This window comes from Eleutherodactylus coqui, chromosome 4 (assembly GCF_035609145.1).
Source record: "Eleutherodactylus coqui strain aEleCoq1 chromosome 4, aEleCoq1.hap1, whole genome shotgun sequence".
NCBI classification, from domain to species: Eukaryota; Metazoa; Chordata; class Amphibia; order Anura; family Eleutherodactylidae; genus Eleutherodactylus; species Eleutherodactylus coqui.
Genome location: NC_089840.1, coordinates 71205820 through 71224353, shown reverse-complemented (window position 1 = coordinate 71224353; position 18534 = coordinate 71205820). Strand labels below are relative to the sequence as shown.

General features: G+C 44.6%; 1 protein-coding gene across 1 annotated transcript in view; it reads left to right on the top strand.

Moving 5' to 3' along the window:
• Positions 1–17529, top strand: part of SGSM2 (small G protein signaling modulator 2) — a 328957-nt gene extending 311428 nt beyond the window's left edge. Inside the window, exons 21-23 of the mRNA XM_066598602.1 lie at positions 6751–6847; positions 16271–16438; positions 17324–17529. Of these exons, the coding sequence (XP_066454699.1) occupies positions 6751–6847; positions 16271–16438; positions 17324–17412 (354 nt within the window). The 3' untranslated portion in view covers positions 17413–17529. The remainder of the gene's footprint in view (positions 1–6750; positions 6848–16270; positions 16439–17323) is intronic.
• The last annotated feature ends 1005 nt before the right edge of the window (positions 17530–18534 follow it).

The window sequence follows — 18534 nt, the reverse complement described above, 5'->3', positions numbered from 1 at the left end:
ATCACCTGTGAAATATGATGGAAATCCTGAAAACTTGACCTGCAGGGACCTCTGTACTTACCATGTTTTTCCCTGATGAAGGGTCCTGCCTTATTTTTTGGCGGGGGACTGGGGAGTGCTACCAAATTTACAATTAAGACCATATAACAGGACACGCAAATTATGCAAGATTCTTCATCCTGTCCTGCCGAAGGATAGAATTCAGATGGATCCTCTTTTTTGTACAATAACTGACGATACCAGTCGGAGACAAGCAGATAACACGCTGTTCATCCTGTTTTACCTCTTATCGATCGAGGGTGTTTTTGGCATTGACGCCCGGAATAGAAATTCACCTTCTGGAATACTGCATGCGAAAGGAGAATATTTTTACATTTCTTTTTTCCCCACAATTTTACTTTGTTGCTTTTTATGTTAGACATAGAGATTAGTGAAAAGTGCCTTATGCGAGTACCTGCCCGCTTGCCTCCAAAGATTTGGGTGCCGGTGGGGGGGGGGAGCGGCGGTGTAAAGCTGCCCCCTGCTCACTCCCGCAACTCACCGCTCTCCCCCGCCGGCACCGGAATCTTTAGAGACGAGCGGGCAGGTACTCGCATAAGGCACTACTCGCTCGAGTAGTTTGCCTTAGCGAGTACAATCGCTCACCTCTAGTTAAGACACATAGAGCTTTCTTATGTTTTTAAATTAAAGCTCATCATTTAATTGTGTAGGTCTTATTTAGAGAAGATGGTCAGAAGCAGAAAACAAACATTTTCCCTGATTTTTTTTCCATGTTCAAAATTTTTTCAAGAAAAATTTGGCCCACAAAATGATTCCTCTTCTTCTCCCAGAGCGATGACAAATATGTGTCTATTATGTCATGTTTGATATCACTTTAGTGCCGAGAACAAAGATCCCATTTCAGTTTTAAATGTATTTCCTTCCCTTAGCTTTAGACACCATCTCTGCACATGGATGATAATCATCCAAGTACAGAAACCTTTTAGTAAGGACTCTTCCCCACTGGCGATAGATTTTCCTGCGATGCGAGAGTGAGTGAAAACGCCTGATTTTGAAACCAATGATTTTCATTTGCAATGTTTTCGCTCACTCCAAGTTGTGATAAAAAAAATCTGCGATATTCATTGTTTTCAGTGCGGTCGGTGAAAGCAGTGCCAGCCCCATTGAAATAATTGGTAGAAGAAAGAGCTTTGATTCCCCCATTAGTGAGGAGACAGAGGTGATAGAGCTACAGGGGATCTCTTACATATCTCCCAATATTTGGAGATATAGGCGGCGGGGCTAGAGTGCTTTCCCATGGCTTCCTCAAGAGCAGGGGTGAGGGGCGGGGCTACAGAGGGGGGGCTAGAGAGGTTTTTATAGTGATTCTTTTCTACCAGAGAGAGGGGCGGGGTTGGAGATATCTGCCCTCTAGTCCCGCCCCTTGTCCCTGCTCTTTGGGCAGCCCTGGGAAAGCCCTCTATCCCCTCCCCACTATCTTTCCAAATATGGGGAAATATGTAAGAGATTCCCTGTAGCTCTGCCCCAATCTGTCTCCTCACTATGGGGGTTTCCGTGGCTCTTTTCAGATCTTCTCCCAATGGGTGATATCTCAGAATTTTTTTTTATCGCAACTTGGAGTGAGTAAAAACATTGCAAATAAGAATGAAGCCATTGAAAATCATTGGTTTCAAAATCATTCGTTTTCACTCACTCTCATATCGCAGGAAAGAGCTCTTAGGGCTTCTACCCACTAGCGTTTTTTTCAATGGGACTTTCTAATGTTAATATTGCATCGCACCAGCACAAACTTGCGATTTTAACATTAGAAAGTCCCACTGAAAAAAATGCAGCGATGTCGCAGCGTTAAAAAAACGCTAGTGGGTTAAAGCCCTTAAGTTGCAAATGCAGATAGGGCCAGAGTGGATCAGGCAAAAATCGATCACTTCATATTGGGTTCTGTCCCCAGTGGGGGACACAATCTATATTCACCTATCTGCATGTTTTTGGAGTGTGGGAGGAACCCACACAAACTCCATGCCGATGTTTGAACCCAGGACCCCAGCTCTGCAAGGCAACAGTGCTAACCACTAAGCCACCATGCTGACCATAGGAACATATTAGTATATTATATTATATTATATATCATATATTGCTTTACAGCACTGGGGTCCTGGGTTCAAGTCCTACAAAGGACAACATCTATGTGAAGTTTGTATGCTATCCATGGGTTTGTGTGGGTTTCCTCACACTCCAAAAAACATTGGGGATTCCACTTTTCTGCTCTGTTCAGGAATCCCCACGCCTGAACGGTTCCATGTCTGGACGGAACCGAGCAGCACCTGACTTAGATGTGAAACCACCCTGAACTGAGAGCCTCAATGAGGACATCAAGTAATATGGTATAAGTATGCACTATATAAATGTATTTTATATAAATAAATTGGTGAATGTGCACTTTGGGGAGGATTTTTTAATTTTATATCTCTTCCATTTTTTACTGTATTTTATTTTCTCTTATTTTGTGTGATTGCAATTCTGTTAATTTAATTCTATTTTCTTACAGTTTACTATATTTATTAAGTCAATCATTTATTATTTAAATTTACTATTTAAAAGCTAGCAGGAAATACATTATCTGTGTTGGCTGCTATCTGTCACTTCGAACGTGCGGTAACTGTATTTCTGAAATAAATGCTTGGGATGTGTTCACACCGCAGAACCCAAAAAGCAAACCGTAAATGGTAAAAAGAAAGCAAAGAAGAAGAGAACTATCCCTATAGAACTCTAGCAAGTGATAGTCCCTACCTAAACAATGAATGGATCGCCCTGATAAGGACGCACTTACGCTGGAACCTGGGACTCTCACTAACCCTGACCTAGAGATAAATATACCCCAAAACCAATGTACACACTCCACTATAAATTAAACACAGAACTTATCTTTTGGGGTTAATGGAAGGGACTCAGAATCCAAACTCTGGATGAGCCACTGAACACAGCTTTTGTTTCCTACACTCCCTGAGAGTGCAATAAAAATTGACTAGCACAGAACAATGGCTGAGGAGGAAATAAAAACCCTCCCTAATAGCACTGAGGTGTGCTCCAGCAGTAACAACCCACAATCACTCCCATTAGTGGCAGAGAGACACCAATGCACAAAAAAAACCAAACCACCAGCACCTCAAACCTTCACAACACTATCCCCATATGCAGATAACTGATAGCATACTGGTTTCCTACAAAATAAAACTCGAACTGTAGGCAAACTGTTTTTCCAAATGCATAAAGATATAATCTAATTCCATTATCCTAAAAGAGCAATTTATGGGTTATTACAGACCTAATCAGCTCTGTAAGTATTGTGAAGTTTTCAGTGACATTAATCTTTATAGTGTTTATCATTAGAATTTTATTATACTTATTATTAAGGTGATGAACATAATTTGGGGAAACGTAATTTGTTTTCATGATAACAGTAATTTTAATCAGAGCCGCTGTAATCACGCTGTTCTCATATGCAAAATCTGAGAGGTAAATTACAATGACAATAAATCCCTTAGCCCTTATCTGATTGGCTCAAGAGAGCCATAGTAATGAAACATGATGTATTTATTGGCACAGGTTGCATTTCTAGAGTGTGTAAACAAACACTGTCCCTCCTTCCCTGAAGGCCGCGTCCCCAAGATCATTGCCCAGAGACCACATTCCAACAGTATGAGTATATTATAAAGTTATAGCCTGCTTAATTTTATAGTTATATGTTATTAAATGCACGCGGGAGAATTATTTCCGTTATTACTTAACCCCTTAGAGACCAGCCTATTTTGTGCCTTTAGGACTAAGCATTTTTCATAGTCACATTGCAAGAGCCATAACTTGTTGACATTGGCGTATGAAGGCTTGTTTTATTTAGTTGTATATTTTAATGGCAGCACCCTGGGGTACATATAATATATTGTATAACTTTTATTACATTTTTGGGGGGGGAAGTAAGATGGAAAGAAAAACTGAAATTTCGCCATTGTTTTTTGGGTTCTGTTTTCACGACGTTCACCATGCGGTAAAATGATCAATTTCATATCTGTATCAGGGCTTATTTACACAAACGTATATCAGCTGGCGTTTTCACGGCCAGCCAATATACGCTTCCATCTAAGCAGTTCCCCCCTTGCCTCCCACTCACCAGCTCTCTGCCTTTCTCCTCCATTTCAGAGTTTGCAATGGGAGTGAGCGGGACAGGACGGAGCTAAGCTCCTTTTCATCCCGCCCACTCCCATTGCTGGCTATGGACAAGGGGGGGGGAGAGGCGGGAGCCTAGCTCCACCCCCATCCCACCCACTACCATTGCAAACCGCTCAGAGGGGAGGAGCGAAGCAGAGATCCGGTGAGGGGGAGGGAAGGGGGGACTGCTCATTTGGAAGCGTATATATATATATATATATTCCGGCCGTGAGAACCCGACCGATATACGTTCGTGTAAATAAGCCCTTAGTGTGATTACTTTGATACAAGGTTTATATAGATCTTTATCATTGTTTACTAAATTTGCAAAAAAAAAGACACTTTTTAAGAAAAACCATTTAACCCCTTGAGTGGCACGTCCGGAAATGTTCCGGGAGGAGCTCCACTGCCCATAGCGATATAGCCCGGAAGATTTCCGGGCTATGTATCACTATTGGAGCTGCAGAGCACATGCTGTGACAGTGTGCTCTGCCTGCACAGTCCCACAGAGAACAAAGCAAGGGCTTTGAAAAACCAGCAGAAGATATTGCTGATCTGCCGGCAATCTCCTGCTTTGTTTACAGGTTGCCATAGAGACCATCGGCTTGTCAGAAGCAAGCCGATGGTCTCTGTGGCAGGGAGAGCTAGTGCTTAGGTACTAGCTCTTACAGCAGAGATCAGAGAAAACCTCCAATCTCTGCTGTGTTAACCCTTTACATGCTGCAGTCTATGTGACTGCAGCAAGTAAAGGGCTGTCACCATCGGACCCCCGGAATGTGATCAGGGGGTCCTGAGGGGTCCCTGTGGAAATCCCCTAAAGGGACAAAAAAAAAAGGAAAAAAATTATTAAAAAAAATTATAAAAACACTTGTCTCCCTTTACTTGGTAAAAAATCAAAAATAAAATCACACATGTGGTATCCGTGTGCGTCGTAATGACCCAGAGAAGGAAGTTAATGCATTATTTAACCCCTTAATGACATGGCCCCTTTTTTCTTTTTTTCCTCCCCCCTGTTTAAAAAATCACAACTTGTCCCGCAAAAAACAAGCCCTTATATGGCCATGTCAATGGAAAAATGAAAAAGTTATGGCTCTTGAGACGCAACTGCAAAATTAGTTGAAATTCAATGATTAGACCATTTTAAAAAACCTACCCTGGTGGGCACAACAGGGTGGTAGGAAACCCGCCACTCAAGCGGTTAATCTGTATGGCTGCATTCTAAGATCCGTACCATTTTTATTTTTCCAGCAACAGAGCTATGTGAGGTCTTGTTTTTTGCGGGAAGAGTTGCAGTTCTTATTGGTACCAGTTTGAGGTGCAAGCGGCTTATGGATTGCTTTTTAGTGGGTTTTTGGGAGAAGAACAAAACAAAAATAGTAGCTGCGACATTCCTTTCTAAATTATTTTTTTTTATGGCGTTCACCAAGTTAGAGAAATAACAAAATCTTTTCATTGTTTGGGTTATGATGAACACGGTAATACCTGTTATGTGCTACTTTTTAAAAACATTTATGCTATTTTATTCCTTTAAAAAAAGGTTTTGTGGGGAAAATGTGTATTTTTTTAACTGGGTTTCTTTTCTTTGGGTTAAACTTCATTGGACTTTTTTGAAGCTATTTTTTGGTCTCTCGGGAGAAACTGAAGATGTGATGGCACGATCGCTAGGATAGTACACTGCATTACTTATGTGGTGCATTCTATAATGTCTATTACATCAGCCTGTTAGACTCTGCCAGAGGCGGGTTTTAATAGTCTGAATTACATGTCAGATGCAGAAGAGTTTGTCAGGCTTTCACCTGCCATGAGCACCCATTGGTACCTTGTGATCGCATTGCTGGATGTTGATGGTTGACAGGAGGAGCCCCCTCCCTCTGTCATCTGCTTACATGCTGGAGTTGCTATTGATTGTGGCATGTAAATGGCTAAACTGACGGGATCTGAAGTTTTTCTATTCCTTGTAGGTACAGCAGGAGCCTGGCTGTCAGTATTCAGCCAAGCCGCTGCCATAAAAAGATATATTGGTGGTCACAAAGTGGTTAAGACCTTCACGGACATGCAAAAGAAAGATACCCTCTCCCCCATCAATGCTGTGCTGGTTTTTATCAAATGTCCTTTAGTTCTGTGACCAAATAGCTCTATCATTGACTCGCCTGCCCAAAGCATGTTGCTCAGGAACTCCTGGTGTTTTTCCTGGATATTTATGGGCAAACCTTGGTCCTGCCTGATGTTCCTTTTGTGCAGCAGTGATTACCTCTTGGAGCAGCTAGCTCCCATGTAGATTTAACTTCCATATAGATCAAGGTTCTTGTTAATGCAGAAATCCGTCTAGATGGCTAGGCAACAGTACAACACCAGAAGCACCTACTACAGAGCTTCTTTGCTGCAGCCAAGAAACCCATTAGTTTGGTTTGTTATATCCTACAGCCTGGTAATGTGCTACATGATTAGTGCTTACTTCCATATAGAGAACCTCGTGAGATACTGAGAATGCAGATAATGTGGAGACACAGTTGAATTCAGTAACTTATGCAATGGATTTTTTTCCAGATTTTGGACTCAGAGCTCTTTGAACTGATGCACCAGAATGGAGACTACACACACTTCTACTTCTGTTATCGTTGGTTTCTTCTAGATTTCAAAAGAGGTATTTTTATCTAATTGAATACTCAATATGGAAAACTCATTACCAATATATTGGGGCCTATTTACTTAAAATGAAGAGTGGCCACAGACCTGAAGGCTAACTTCACACGGCGATCGCGATGTTGGGCTGTGAATCCCGCCCCCATATCCCATTCCCCACCATGTGAAATCCCCAGGGATGCGAGTTGTTTTCAACACAGAGAGAAAGTAAGGAAAGGGTACCATACCTGACTGCAAGGAAGATCCATCCAAAGCTTATTTTTTACTTTATTTGATAAAATAGTTATAAAGTTATAACACCAGTAGGTAACCAAAAATGTAGATGAGGGGATGAGTGAAACATGATCCAGTGTGCATGCTCACAAACAGTCCAGCACCATTGCCTTCTCTCTGTAGCTGTTACTGCTCTGATGGCTATCATGATTTAGGCAGGCCTATCAGAGCACTAGAATGTTGCCTGTTCATCGATAGGAGCTTATGTTTTATTTATGGACAAAATGTATATACTAATGCTTATTCCACAGAATTGGTATTCACTGGAAAAGGATCCGGAAGTAGAGATGAGCGAGCACCAAAATGCTCAAGTGCTCGTTACTCAAGTCGAACTTTCAGTGATGCTCGAGAGTTCGTTTCGAGTAACGAACCCCATTGAAGTCAATGGGCGACTCGAGCATTTTTGCATATGACTGGTGCTCCGCTAAGGTTTTCATTTGTGAAAATCTTAGCAAATCACCAAAGTCATGTAAAAAACGCAGAAATGGATAGGGCAGGCAAGGAGCAACATGCAGGGCTGAATTTCGGGCTCCGAGGTCTCACTATTAAAGGGGTTCTGACATGAATAATGTTTTTATGCTTTAGCAGCCATTGTTCCCTGGTGTGCCTAATGGACACAGGGAACCCATGGGTTAATGGCTGCTAAAGCATAAAAAGATAACACTTACCTTGTCTCCTGTTGTTGTTGACATCGGGGGGTCATCTCCCGGCAGCATATTAGCACTTTCTGCTTAGGTTAAGCAGCCTGACTAGAGCCACCTGATTGGTGCACGCTGTGCAGTCACGTGGTGCCGAAGAGCCAATCAGGTGGCTCTAATCAGTAGCGCTGCTTAACCTAAGCAGAAAGTGCTAGTATGCCTCCCGGCAGGCAGTCTTTTCTCCAGCAGCCGCGCCGCTCCGGGATCGCGCGCATGCGCAGTGGAGAGGTGCCCTCTGACAGGAGTCAGGACGGGCCGCGTCTCCACTGCGCATGCTCAGCACTCCGGAGTTCAGCCGGACGGACGGGCCGCCCACAGCAAGCACTGCTTGTGACGTGCTTGCTGTGGGCGGTCCGTCCGTTGACCTCGGAAGTGCCTGACGGACGGACCAGAGCAGGAAGCGGTCTTTTTGACCGCTCCTGCTCTGCTTTAAAGGCACAGAAGAGGATGCCGGCTGGAGGGGACATGCCTGGCGATCGGGCCAGGCCAGGCAAGGTGAGTACAATTTTTTTTTTTTCATGTCAGAACCCCTTTAAGCCACAATAGTGGCAAGAGTGAGACCCCCCCCCCCCCCCCGCCCGCACTGTCAGCATAAAGATCGTTCTCCTCTGCCACAGCTGTAACAGCTGTGGCAGAGAAGAATGATGTTAGCCCATTGAATTCAATGGAGCCAGCAATACAGCCGGCTCCATTGAAAGCAATGGGCTGTCGGCGAGCGCGGGATGAATTTTCGGGAAGGGCTTAAAAATATAAGCCCTTCCCTGAAAATCATCCTAAAATGTGTAAAAATAAAAAAAAAAAGTATACTCACCTTTCCGCTGCAGCCGGAGTTCAGCCGCGTCTGGCCAGCAGTTCTCCTGAACTGCTTTCTGTAGTATTCAGCAGGTGGGGATTTAAAATCCCCGCCTGCTGAATGAGCTGCTTCTGATTGGTCACAGCCTCACCAATCAGAGGCAGCTCTCACTCACCCATTCATGAATTCATGAATGGGTGAGTGAGTGCTGCCTCTGATTGGCTCAGCGCACGGAGGGGCAGCTCTCAGCTGAATGACAGCTGAGAGCTGCCCCTGATTGGTCCAGCTGCTGAATACTACTCACAGCAGTTCAGGAGAACTGCTGGCCGACCGCGTCTGAACTCCGTCTGCCGGGACAAGGTGAGTATTTTTTTTTTACTTTTTACACATTTCTGGATGAATTTCAGGGAAGGGCTTATATTTTGCCGGCTCCATTGAATTCAATGGTCAGTGCTCATTTAATCGAGACGAGTACCGCGTGGTGCTCGTCTCGAGTAACGAGCATCTCGAGCACCCTAATACTCGAACGAGCATCAAGCTCGGACGAGTATGCTCGCTCATCTCTATCCGGAAGGTAAAGGTATGTATTGCGCTGGATGGGCAATTTATAGCTGACACTATGCATATGTGTCTGTGTAACTTGGGGTGGCTGTATAATGTAGGGGCTGGGAATGCTGCCTTCATTATGAGAGACAAGGATTCAAATCCTGGCGGAAACGTTCTTTACTGATATTGTGTGTATATAAATGTTCATTTAGTCCAAAAACAATAGTGGCGGGCTCCAATGATCCTCTATTGATGACCTGTCTTGGAGACAAAGGCGGAGACATGAAACAATTTTTAGCATTTTGTATGAGAGGACGGTGAGTGTGGGGCACAGAGAAACAGCAGGCATTTGGTTATATTAATGTAATGGAGGAAAGCTGCTGGTTTGACAAGGAGATGAAAGAGGGAGACAGTGTTCAGTCTCTGAAAAAGATGAACTGGAAGCAGTAACCGAAAATGGCAACAACATGCAAAATTAATTTACTATCAGAGGTATATATACCTATAATCAGTACTCTAACCACATAAAATAATGCAAGGTTCTTGGTATATAATTTGATCAAATTACATTGGCCCATCTACCAACGTCCAGGTGACCAAGCTCTCAGATGGATCCTAACTAGAGATGAGCGAACGTACTCGTTTCGAGTACTTACGCACCCGAGTACCGCCATTTTCGAGTACTTCAGTACTCGGGTGAAAAGATTCAGGGGGCGCCGGGGGGCGGGGAGAGGCGTGGCGGTGCGGGGGGTAGCAGCGGGGAACAGGGGGGAGCCCTCACTCTCTCCCTCTCCCCCCCACTCCCCACTGCTACCCCCCGTGCCGCCACGGCGCCCCCCGAATTTTTTCGCCCGAGTACGGAAGTACTCGGAAATCGCGGTATTCGGGCGAAAAAGGGGCGTGGCCGAGCACGTTCGCTCATCTCTAATCCTAACACTAATACCAGGTGGTAAATCTCAACCTGGGAAAGTTGAGTTCTTACCTCTCAGAATGTTCCTCTCTTGGGACTAAGCCTACAAATTTATGAATATAGTATGCATGAGCTGTGTGTGAGAGGAGGATACAGAGTGTATAGGCAGAGATGCAGCCCAAGGGATTCTGGGAGATGTAGTAGAGAAGCACAGGAGGGCTGTGAACAGGAAGTACTGATGTAAACAACAACAAAGCTGCAGAATGCTGCAGAATGAAGAGGAGAATAGAAAAAGCAGAGGAAATGTAATGTATGGATTTACTATAATACTGTGAGATGATTTATGACTATTTTGGAATTTGACTTTGGATACCCCTTTAATTTAATTTAGTTGCCCGCCTTTGAACCGCCTCAATCTCTGATATGTCCTGCTTGAGTACCAGTGCCCAAATCTGTACACAATATTCCATGTTTGGCTTAACCAGTGATTTACAAAGAGGAAGAACAAAGTTCTCATCATGTTCCCCTATATCTCTTTTGATTAACCCCATGGTCCTATTTGTCTTGGTAGCAGCTGCCTGACACTGGTTGCTCCAGATAAGTTTACAGTTAACTAAAATCCCCAAATCCTTTTCCATGTGCTTTTTCCCATTTAGTATGTAATGGTGACACATAACAAAAAAAAAGTTTGAATATTTCTTATTTAATACTAAATAAGTTTGAAACAAATGGATTTGACAGAATATCAATGAACGGGCTGATTTAACTATTGGTTATGGATTATTCTATCACAAATAGAATCTGCCTTAGGCATGAGCAAACACTAGCCTCTATTCCTCCACCTAGTAGTTATTAGGACTTAACATGGTTTAACCAGGCTAGTATAAGACCTCTTTCATTAGTGCCTTTTGTCATCCTTAGCGGAGTGAATAAACCTGCTAAGGACAAGATAAACGCACTAAAGGAACTTACACTTGTTGTTTAAGCTCAGTTGCTGCATAACCACCAAAGGCATTCTCAGTAGCTTTGCAGGTTCCTCTGGGTGATGTATGGCATCGCTACTTCTTTTTTCGATGGCAGCACTGACCCGTCTTGTACGAAAACATTGGTGCCTCGCTGCTCTAGGCTCTTTTCACTGAGCAGCTTCCTCCTCTAACAGCAACAAAGATAAAAAAAAGAGGGTGGCCGCAGCTTCCTTGCCAGCATTCACTCAGCAACGCTGCTAGCGATGCTGATCCCAGAGCACACTGTGACGTCAGTGTGCACTGGGATCCTCCTCCCCCTCCCCTGACGTCTCCTACATGGTTCCGCGAGAGCAGGGGAGGAAGCGTCCAGCAGCACACACTGACGTCAGTGTGCATCTGGGATCAGCACCAGCAGCAGCGATGAGCAGAGGAGGGGGTAAGTTTATGAGTCTCGGAGGGGCGTTATTGCTACTGGGGCCGCTGTGGGGTGATACTATTACTACTGGGGCCGCTGTGGGTTGTCACTATTGCTACTGGGACTGCTGAGGAGTGTCAATATTACTACTAGGGGCTGCTGTGGGAGGTCAATATTACTACTGGAGGCCGCTGTGGGATGTCACTATTACTACTGGGGGCCGCTGTGGGATGTCACTATTACTACAGGGGCTGCTGTGGGAGGTCCCTATTACTACTGGGGGTCGCTGGTGGGTGTCACTATTACTACTGGGGGCCTCTGTGGGATGTCACTATTACTACTGGGGCCACTGTGGAATGTCACTGTTACTATTGAGAGCCACTGTGGGATGTCAATTTTACTACTGGGGCCACTATGGGATGTCACTATTACTACTGGGGCCACTGTGGGATGTCACTGTTACTACTGGGAGCCACTATGGGATGTCCCTTTTACCACTGCGGGCAACTTTGGGATGTCACTATTACTGCTGGGGCCATTGTGGGGTATCACTATTACTGATGGGGCCACTGTGCGCTGTCATTATTACCGCTGGGGCCACTGTGGGGGGTCACTATAACCGCTGAAGTCACTCTGGGGAGTCACTATAATCGCTGTAGTCACTCTGGGGGGTCACTATAACCGCTATAGTTGCTCTTGAGGTTCGCTTTAAAGGGGTGGTCTCGCGAAACCAAGTGGGGTTATACACTTCCGTATGGCCATATTAATGCACTTTGTAATATACATTGTGCATTAAATATGAGCCATACAGAAGTTATTCCACTTACCTGCTCCGTTGCTAGCGTCCTCGTCTCCATGGTTCCGTCTAAATTCGCTGGCAGCTTGCTTTTTTAGACGCGCTTGCGCAGTCCGGTCTTCTCCATTCAGCACGAGCCGCTTCAGTGTGCTCCCCGCTACAGCTCTTCTGCGCATGCGCAGACGAGCTGTCACTGCTCGGGAGCGCGCTGAAGCGGCCATTCTGCACCATCCTCTGTTAGAGGAAGGTGCAGAAACTGGAGCTGCCCAGCGGAGAAGCCCAGCCCAGCCCAGCAGCCCCGAGAAGCCTCCCAGGTAAGTGATGGGTCGGGGGGGGGGCTGCCGCTGCGCCGGGCTGCGCCGGGGGGGGCTGTCGCTGCGCCGGGGGGGCTGTCGCTAGGCCGGGGGGGGCTGCCGCTGTGATGGGGGGGGCTGTCGCTAGGCCGGGGGGGGCTGCCGCTGCGCCGGGGGGGCTGTCGCTAGGCCGGGGGGGGCTGCCGCTGTGATGGGGGGGGCTGTCGCTAGGCCGGGGGGGGCTGCCGCTGTGCCGGGGGGGCTGTCGCTAGGCCGGGGGGGGCTGCCGCTGTGATGGGGGGGCTGTCGCTAGGCCGGGGGGGGCTGCCGCTGTGATGGGGGGGCTGTCGCTAGGCCGGGGGGGGGCTGCCGCTGCGCCGGGCTGCGCCGGGGGGGCTGTCGCTAGGCCGGGGGGGGCTGCCGCTAGGCCGGGGGAACTAGCGCTGGGCTCCGGAACCTAGCGCTGGGCTCCGGGGCCTTCACCTGGGCTGAGGGTCTAGCGCTGGGGAGCCGGGGGCTAGCGCCGGTTACCTGCTGTCTGGTCGGCGGCTGCGGGGCGTCTGGTCGGCGGCTGCGATGCGTCCGGTTGCCATGGAGACACAGCTGGTGGTGTCTCGGGAGCGCGCACGTCGGGCTGCAGCGAGCGACGGGGAAAGAGCCGGCGGCCATCTTGAGGAAACTTTTATAAGTTGCTGAAACGCTGGAACGGTAAGTACAAACCAGCTAGAAATGTCATTTACAGGGGGGCTTTGTAATGTATGTTTAATGGGGGGGACTGGGCAAAAAAAAAAATTAACTGCTTCCTCGAGACATCTCCTTTAACCACTGAAGTCACTCTGGGGGTTTCACTAGAACCACTGAAGTCGCTCTGGGGGGTCACTAATACCGCTAAAGCTGCTCTGGAAGGATGGGGGGGTCACTGATACCGCTGAAGCCGCTCGGGGGGGTCACTATTACCGCTGGGGCTGCTCTGGAGGGTTACTATTACCGCTGAAGCCGCTGCGGGGGGTCACTACTACCGCTGAAGCAGCTGTGGGGGGTCACTATTACCACTGAAGCAGCTGTGGGGGGGTCACTATAACTGCTGAAGCTGCTTTGTGGGTCACTATAGCCGCTGTGGGGGGGGTCACTATTACCACTGTAGCGGCTGTGGGGGGGTCACTATTAACACTGTGGGGGGGTCACTGTTACCGCTGGGATATGTTTACATGACCGGAAATGCTGAAGAGTGTCCTCATCGGAACTTTTCGGGGCAAATTCCACAGCATTTCCACATCCAAAGCAGTCAAAATAATCGGCACCTGGTCTATTTTGAAACAGCCTTGTCCTTTCAAGAACGATGGAGGTAAAATCATATGTCGTGATAAGCCCCACCCCCTGACGTGTTGGCACTTTGCGATAAATAAGTGGCTTTTGGGTTGCAGTTTGGGCACTCGGTTTCTAAAAGGTTGCCATCACTGGAATATGAGATCCAATGACTCTACCTAGTCCAGTTTAGAACTTACTTCCTTGTAAAAGCTGATCAAAAACCCATGGTGCTATGGAGTTATACAGCTCTTTTTCCTTGAGGTACTCCAGATAGCATTTCTTAGAAACCTTTCAAACATTTTACCCACAATAGACGTTAGACTAATCGAAGTACAGTTTTCGGGTTTAGTTCCCCCCCCCCCCCCTTTTGAATATTAGCACCACATCTGCTATGCAGCAATCCTGTGGAACAGACCTCGTCGCTATTCAGTCCTTAAATATAAGAACCAATAGTCTATCACATTGCTTAATTCCCATAGAAGTCGGGCGTGTATGCCATTGACACCCAGCAATTCGTCTACTTTTAAGTTCTTTAACCCCTTAAGGACATGGCCTACTTTGGGCTTAGGGACGCAACAATTTTTGGCGGATTTTCATCTCTATTTTTCAATAGTTATAACTTTTTAATTTTTTTGTTGACATGGCCGTATAAAGGCTTGTTTTATGCGTGGCGAACTGTAGTTTTTATTGGTGCCGTTTTTGGGTACATAGAATGTATTGTGAAACTTTTTATTAGTTTTTTTATGATAGCAGGGAGAGAAAACGCATGAAATCTGCCATAGATTTTTTTACAGCATTAATCATGCAGCATAAATGACACAACACATTTTTTTCTGCGGGCCGTTACGGTTACAACGATACCAAAATTCTTAGTTGTTTTTTTTTTAGATTTTTCCACTTTTCTGCAATAAAAATCCTTCTTTTGGAAATCATTTTTTTTTCTAAATTGCTGCATTCAAAGTCGTATAACTTTTTTTTCCCCATGTGAGGGCTTATTTTTTGAAAGACGAGCTGTAGTTTTTATTGGTACCATTTTGGGGTACATTCGGCTTTTTTGATCACTTTTATAACTTTTTTTGGAGAGGCAAATTTCTAAAAAATAGAATTTTGCCTCAGTTTTTTAGCGATTTTTTATTTATTTATTTATTTATTTCGCTTTTTGCCTTGCAGAATAAACAGCATGTTCAACTTATTGTACGTGTTGTTATGGACACAACAATACCAAATATGTGGGATTTTAAATTTTTTTAAAATGTTTATGCTAATTTGAGAAAAAGTACGAAAAAGGGTTTTTTTTTACATTTTTTTTAAACATTTCTCTTTTTTGTACATTATTTTTATCTTTTTTTTTACACCATTTGTGTCCCTGTGGGGGACTTACATCATAGCACCGATGATCGCTATGATAAGGCATTGCAGGACTCCTCTCCTGCAATGCCTTATCGCTTGTATTAGCAATCATAGGCACTGGCAATACAGGAGGCCGGTATCTGACGTCTTGTTGCAATGGCAGCGATTTGGGCTCTCTGCGATTGTATCGCGAGAGTCCGATGACGTCACAGAGGGAGCGCGCTCCCTTTGTGAACCCTTCCTATGCTGTGATCTACATAGATCGCAGCAGGGAAGGGGTTAACAGCGGGGGTCGCTGTCCCGATGCACCCCCGCTGTTGCAGTGGGAGGCCGGCTATCGGTGACAGACGGCTCCCGTTGCCGGACTATCCTCAGGGCGTAACTGTACATTCTGTTGCGCTAAGTACCCCTCTGCCAGGACGTACATTTACGCCCTGTAGCTGGAAGGGGTTAAGGTGGCTCTGCACTTCTTCCTGGGTGAGAGTGATGATGTTTAGTGGAGAATTTACTTAAAATTGCATTTTAACTGACATTTTATTTTCCTATGTGATTACACTGAAGAAAAAACTATTTAATACATTTGTCTTCTCTTTATCACCCTCCAAAATGTTTCCTCTGTTATTTTTTTTAAAAAGCCAGCACTTTCAGTTTTAATCTTTGTACTATTTATTTAACTGAAGAACAGTTTAGGGTTAATTTTGCTCTCTTTGGCAATGATTTTCTCTGACTTCATATTTGCTGTTTTTATTTGCTTTTTATACAATTTTGTTTCCTTATATCTTTTTCGTGCTTCTTCACGGCCTTCTTGTTTTAGTAGTTTATATGCTTTCTTTTTGTTGTATATTGCCCCCTTCACATCTTTATTTATCCACACTGGATTTCTACTATTTGTACAACCTATTTACTGTAAGGTATGAACCAATCACAGTGAGTATTTAAGATGCTATTAAACCTTTTTCATAGACATGCTGGCACAAGCGATATGACTTAGTAAACCTGTAAAACTTATTCTGCCAGCTTCAAGGACTTAACATATTTTTCTAAAATGCAAATTGTATTTTCTGTTCTTTTTGGCAGAGTTGTTATATGAAGATGTATTTGCTGTTTGGGAAGTTATATGGGCAGCCAGACAAATTTCCTCAGAGCATTTTGTATTGTTCATCGCTCTTGCTCTTGTACAAGTTTACCGAGAGATTGTTCGAGACAATAACATGGACTTTACAGATATCATCAAGTTTTTTAATGGTAAGCACTTTACATATAACGTTAAGGGTTATGAACTAAGTAAATTCTTCTGTTTATTTCTTGCACTGACTGGTCACTGATAGTGGTTATGTTAACATTTTGTAGTGCTCAAATGCCTCTGAGAGCCTTTCTATAGGTCAACGGTACAACCACTTTTAGGTCCTGAGGTGGCAAGTAGAGATGAGCGAGTATACTCGCTAAGGCACATTACTCGAGCGAGTAGTGCTTTAGCCGAGTATCTCCCCGCTTGTCTCTAAAGATTCGGGGGCCGGCGCGGAGCGGCGGGGGAGAGCGGGGAGGAATAGAGGGGAGATCTCTCTCTCCCTCTCTCCCCCCCCCCCTGCTCCCCGCCGCAACTCACCTGTCACCGGCCCCCCGAATCTTTAGAGACTAGCGGAGAGATACTTGGCTGAGTTAAGAGAAGTTGGGGGGTCCCAAGATAAACCTTTGCACCCGGCCTATGAGCCTTTAGCAATGCCCTTAGATGTAACTGCATGCTGAGTTTCGCAGCAAAATGACAACTCCTTCTAGGTGCCATAAATGCATAAATTGGAATATCCCTTTAATTTGCTGTTAAACAATATTAAAAAATCTGGAAACCAATATGTATAAATATTAGTTTGGCATTTGTGCTAGCATCTTTAGTACACTGATGTCTTTTTATGGTAGTGATACAAATCCAATTCCTACTCAAAGTTCTGACTTAAATCTCATTTAGATAATTAGAAACAAGTGGCAATTATGCCAAAATAAAAATAATTTTTCCAAGTACTGTATCTGCATTGACTTTTTCTGTTTAATGAGTGAATGAACCAATACGGGTCATCTGGGGAGAACAAGTGTAAGATGATGTCTAAAGTAAAATCTCACTTTTTGTTTTGTTAGAAATGGCCGAGCACCATGATGCACAACTCATTCTGAGGATAGCCCGGGAACTAGTTCATAAGGTTCAAACTCTGATTGAAAACAAATGAGGAACTTCCATATTTAATTGAAGACCATCGATAGTAGGATCATCATCTAGAGGTGCTCAAAGGGCCTTCAACTGTGTCTAGCAGCAGCGGAATTCATCTTCTCTTAACCTGTATATCCGTGTCGATGTTTTCAGGATGTTTTACATTTCTCACTTTGCAGACAAAAAAAAAAACAATATCAATTCAGAGAAAACCAGGATCAATGTATGGTCTTAAGTAACTAGTCACTAAAACAGCCCCATTTCAGTGAAACGGGAAATAAATATCAAACTTTGTGCACCCTTGAGTCCCATGCTGCTGTAACAGTGAGAATATATCCTTGTCTTCTGAGACTGAAACCTTACTCTATGTTGGCCAAGGAATTTTTGAAATCTCCTTCTTTCAGTTGACTTCCTCGGAGGACAGATGCCAAATGAAGCCCTTCACAAATGATCTTAAGTTAATTATGTTCTGTATTTTGTTACGCATGCAGATGTGTCTCTGTAATCCACTGTGACTACTATGAAGGGCTGTTTACAAAAAACACCCAGGCATGTGATGGGCTGTGTAGTCTTCAACTATCAAATTGTCTACATACCGATATGCCAGTACACCAAAATCTAAGGAGTCAGTGGTACATTTTCTCTACTCTGACTACAGCTCACATTATCCTACAGGAAGACCCATTTTAAGTCAAGGACGTAAGAAAAATACATGTGTTGGATGCCTTTGCTTATCAGTGTCTCTTAAAGGTTGATTAGGAGTGACCAAGTGACTTGCTTTCACAAGTGCTTTTGGTTATTTTCATAAAATGTAGACAACTTTTTTGTAATGGAAAGAGGAATAAAGATAAAGTAATCTACATACTATACAGAATACCGTGTAAACGTTTTAGGCAGGTGAGGAAAAAATTCTGCAAGGTAAGAATGCTTTAAAAATGGAAGCGTTAATAGTTTTTACAAAGCAAATAAACAAGAGATCTAAATAAGATCAATATTTGGTGTGACCACCCTTTGCCTTTAAAACAGAATCGATTCTCCTAGGTACTTTCACACTGTTTTTGAAGAAACTGGGTCATGAAGTTTTTTTTAGACATCTTGGAAAACTAACCACAGATCTTCTGTGGATGTAGACTTGCTCAAA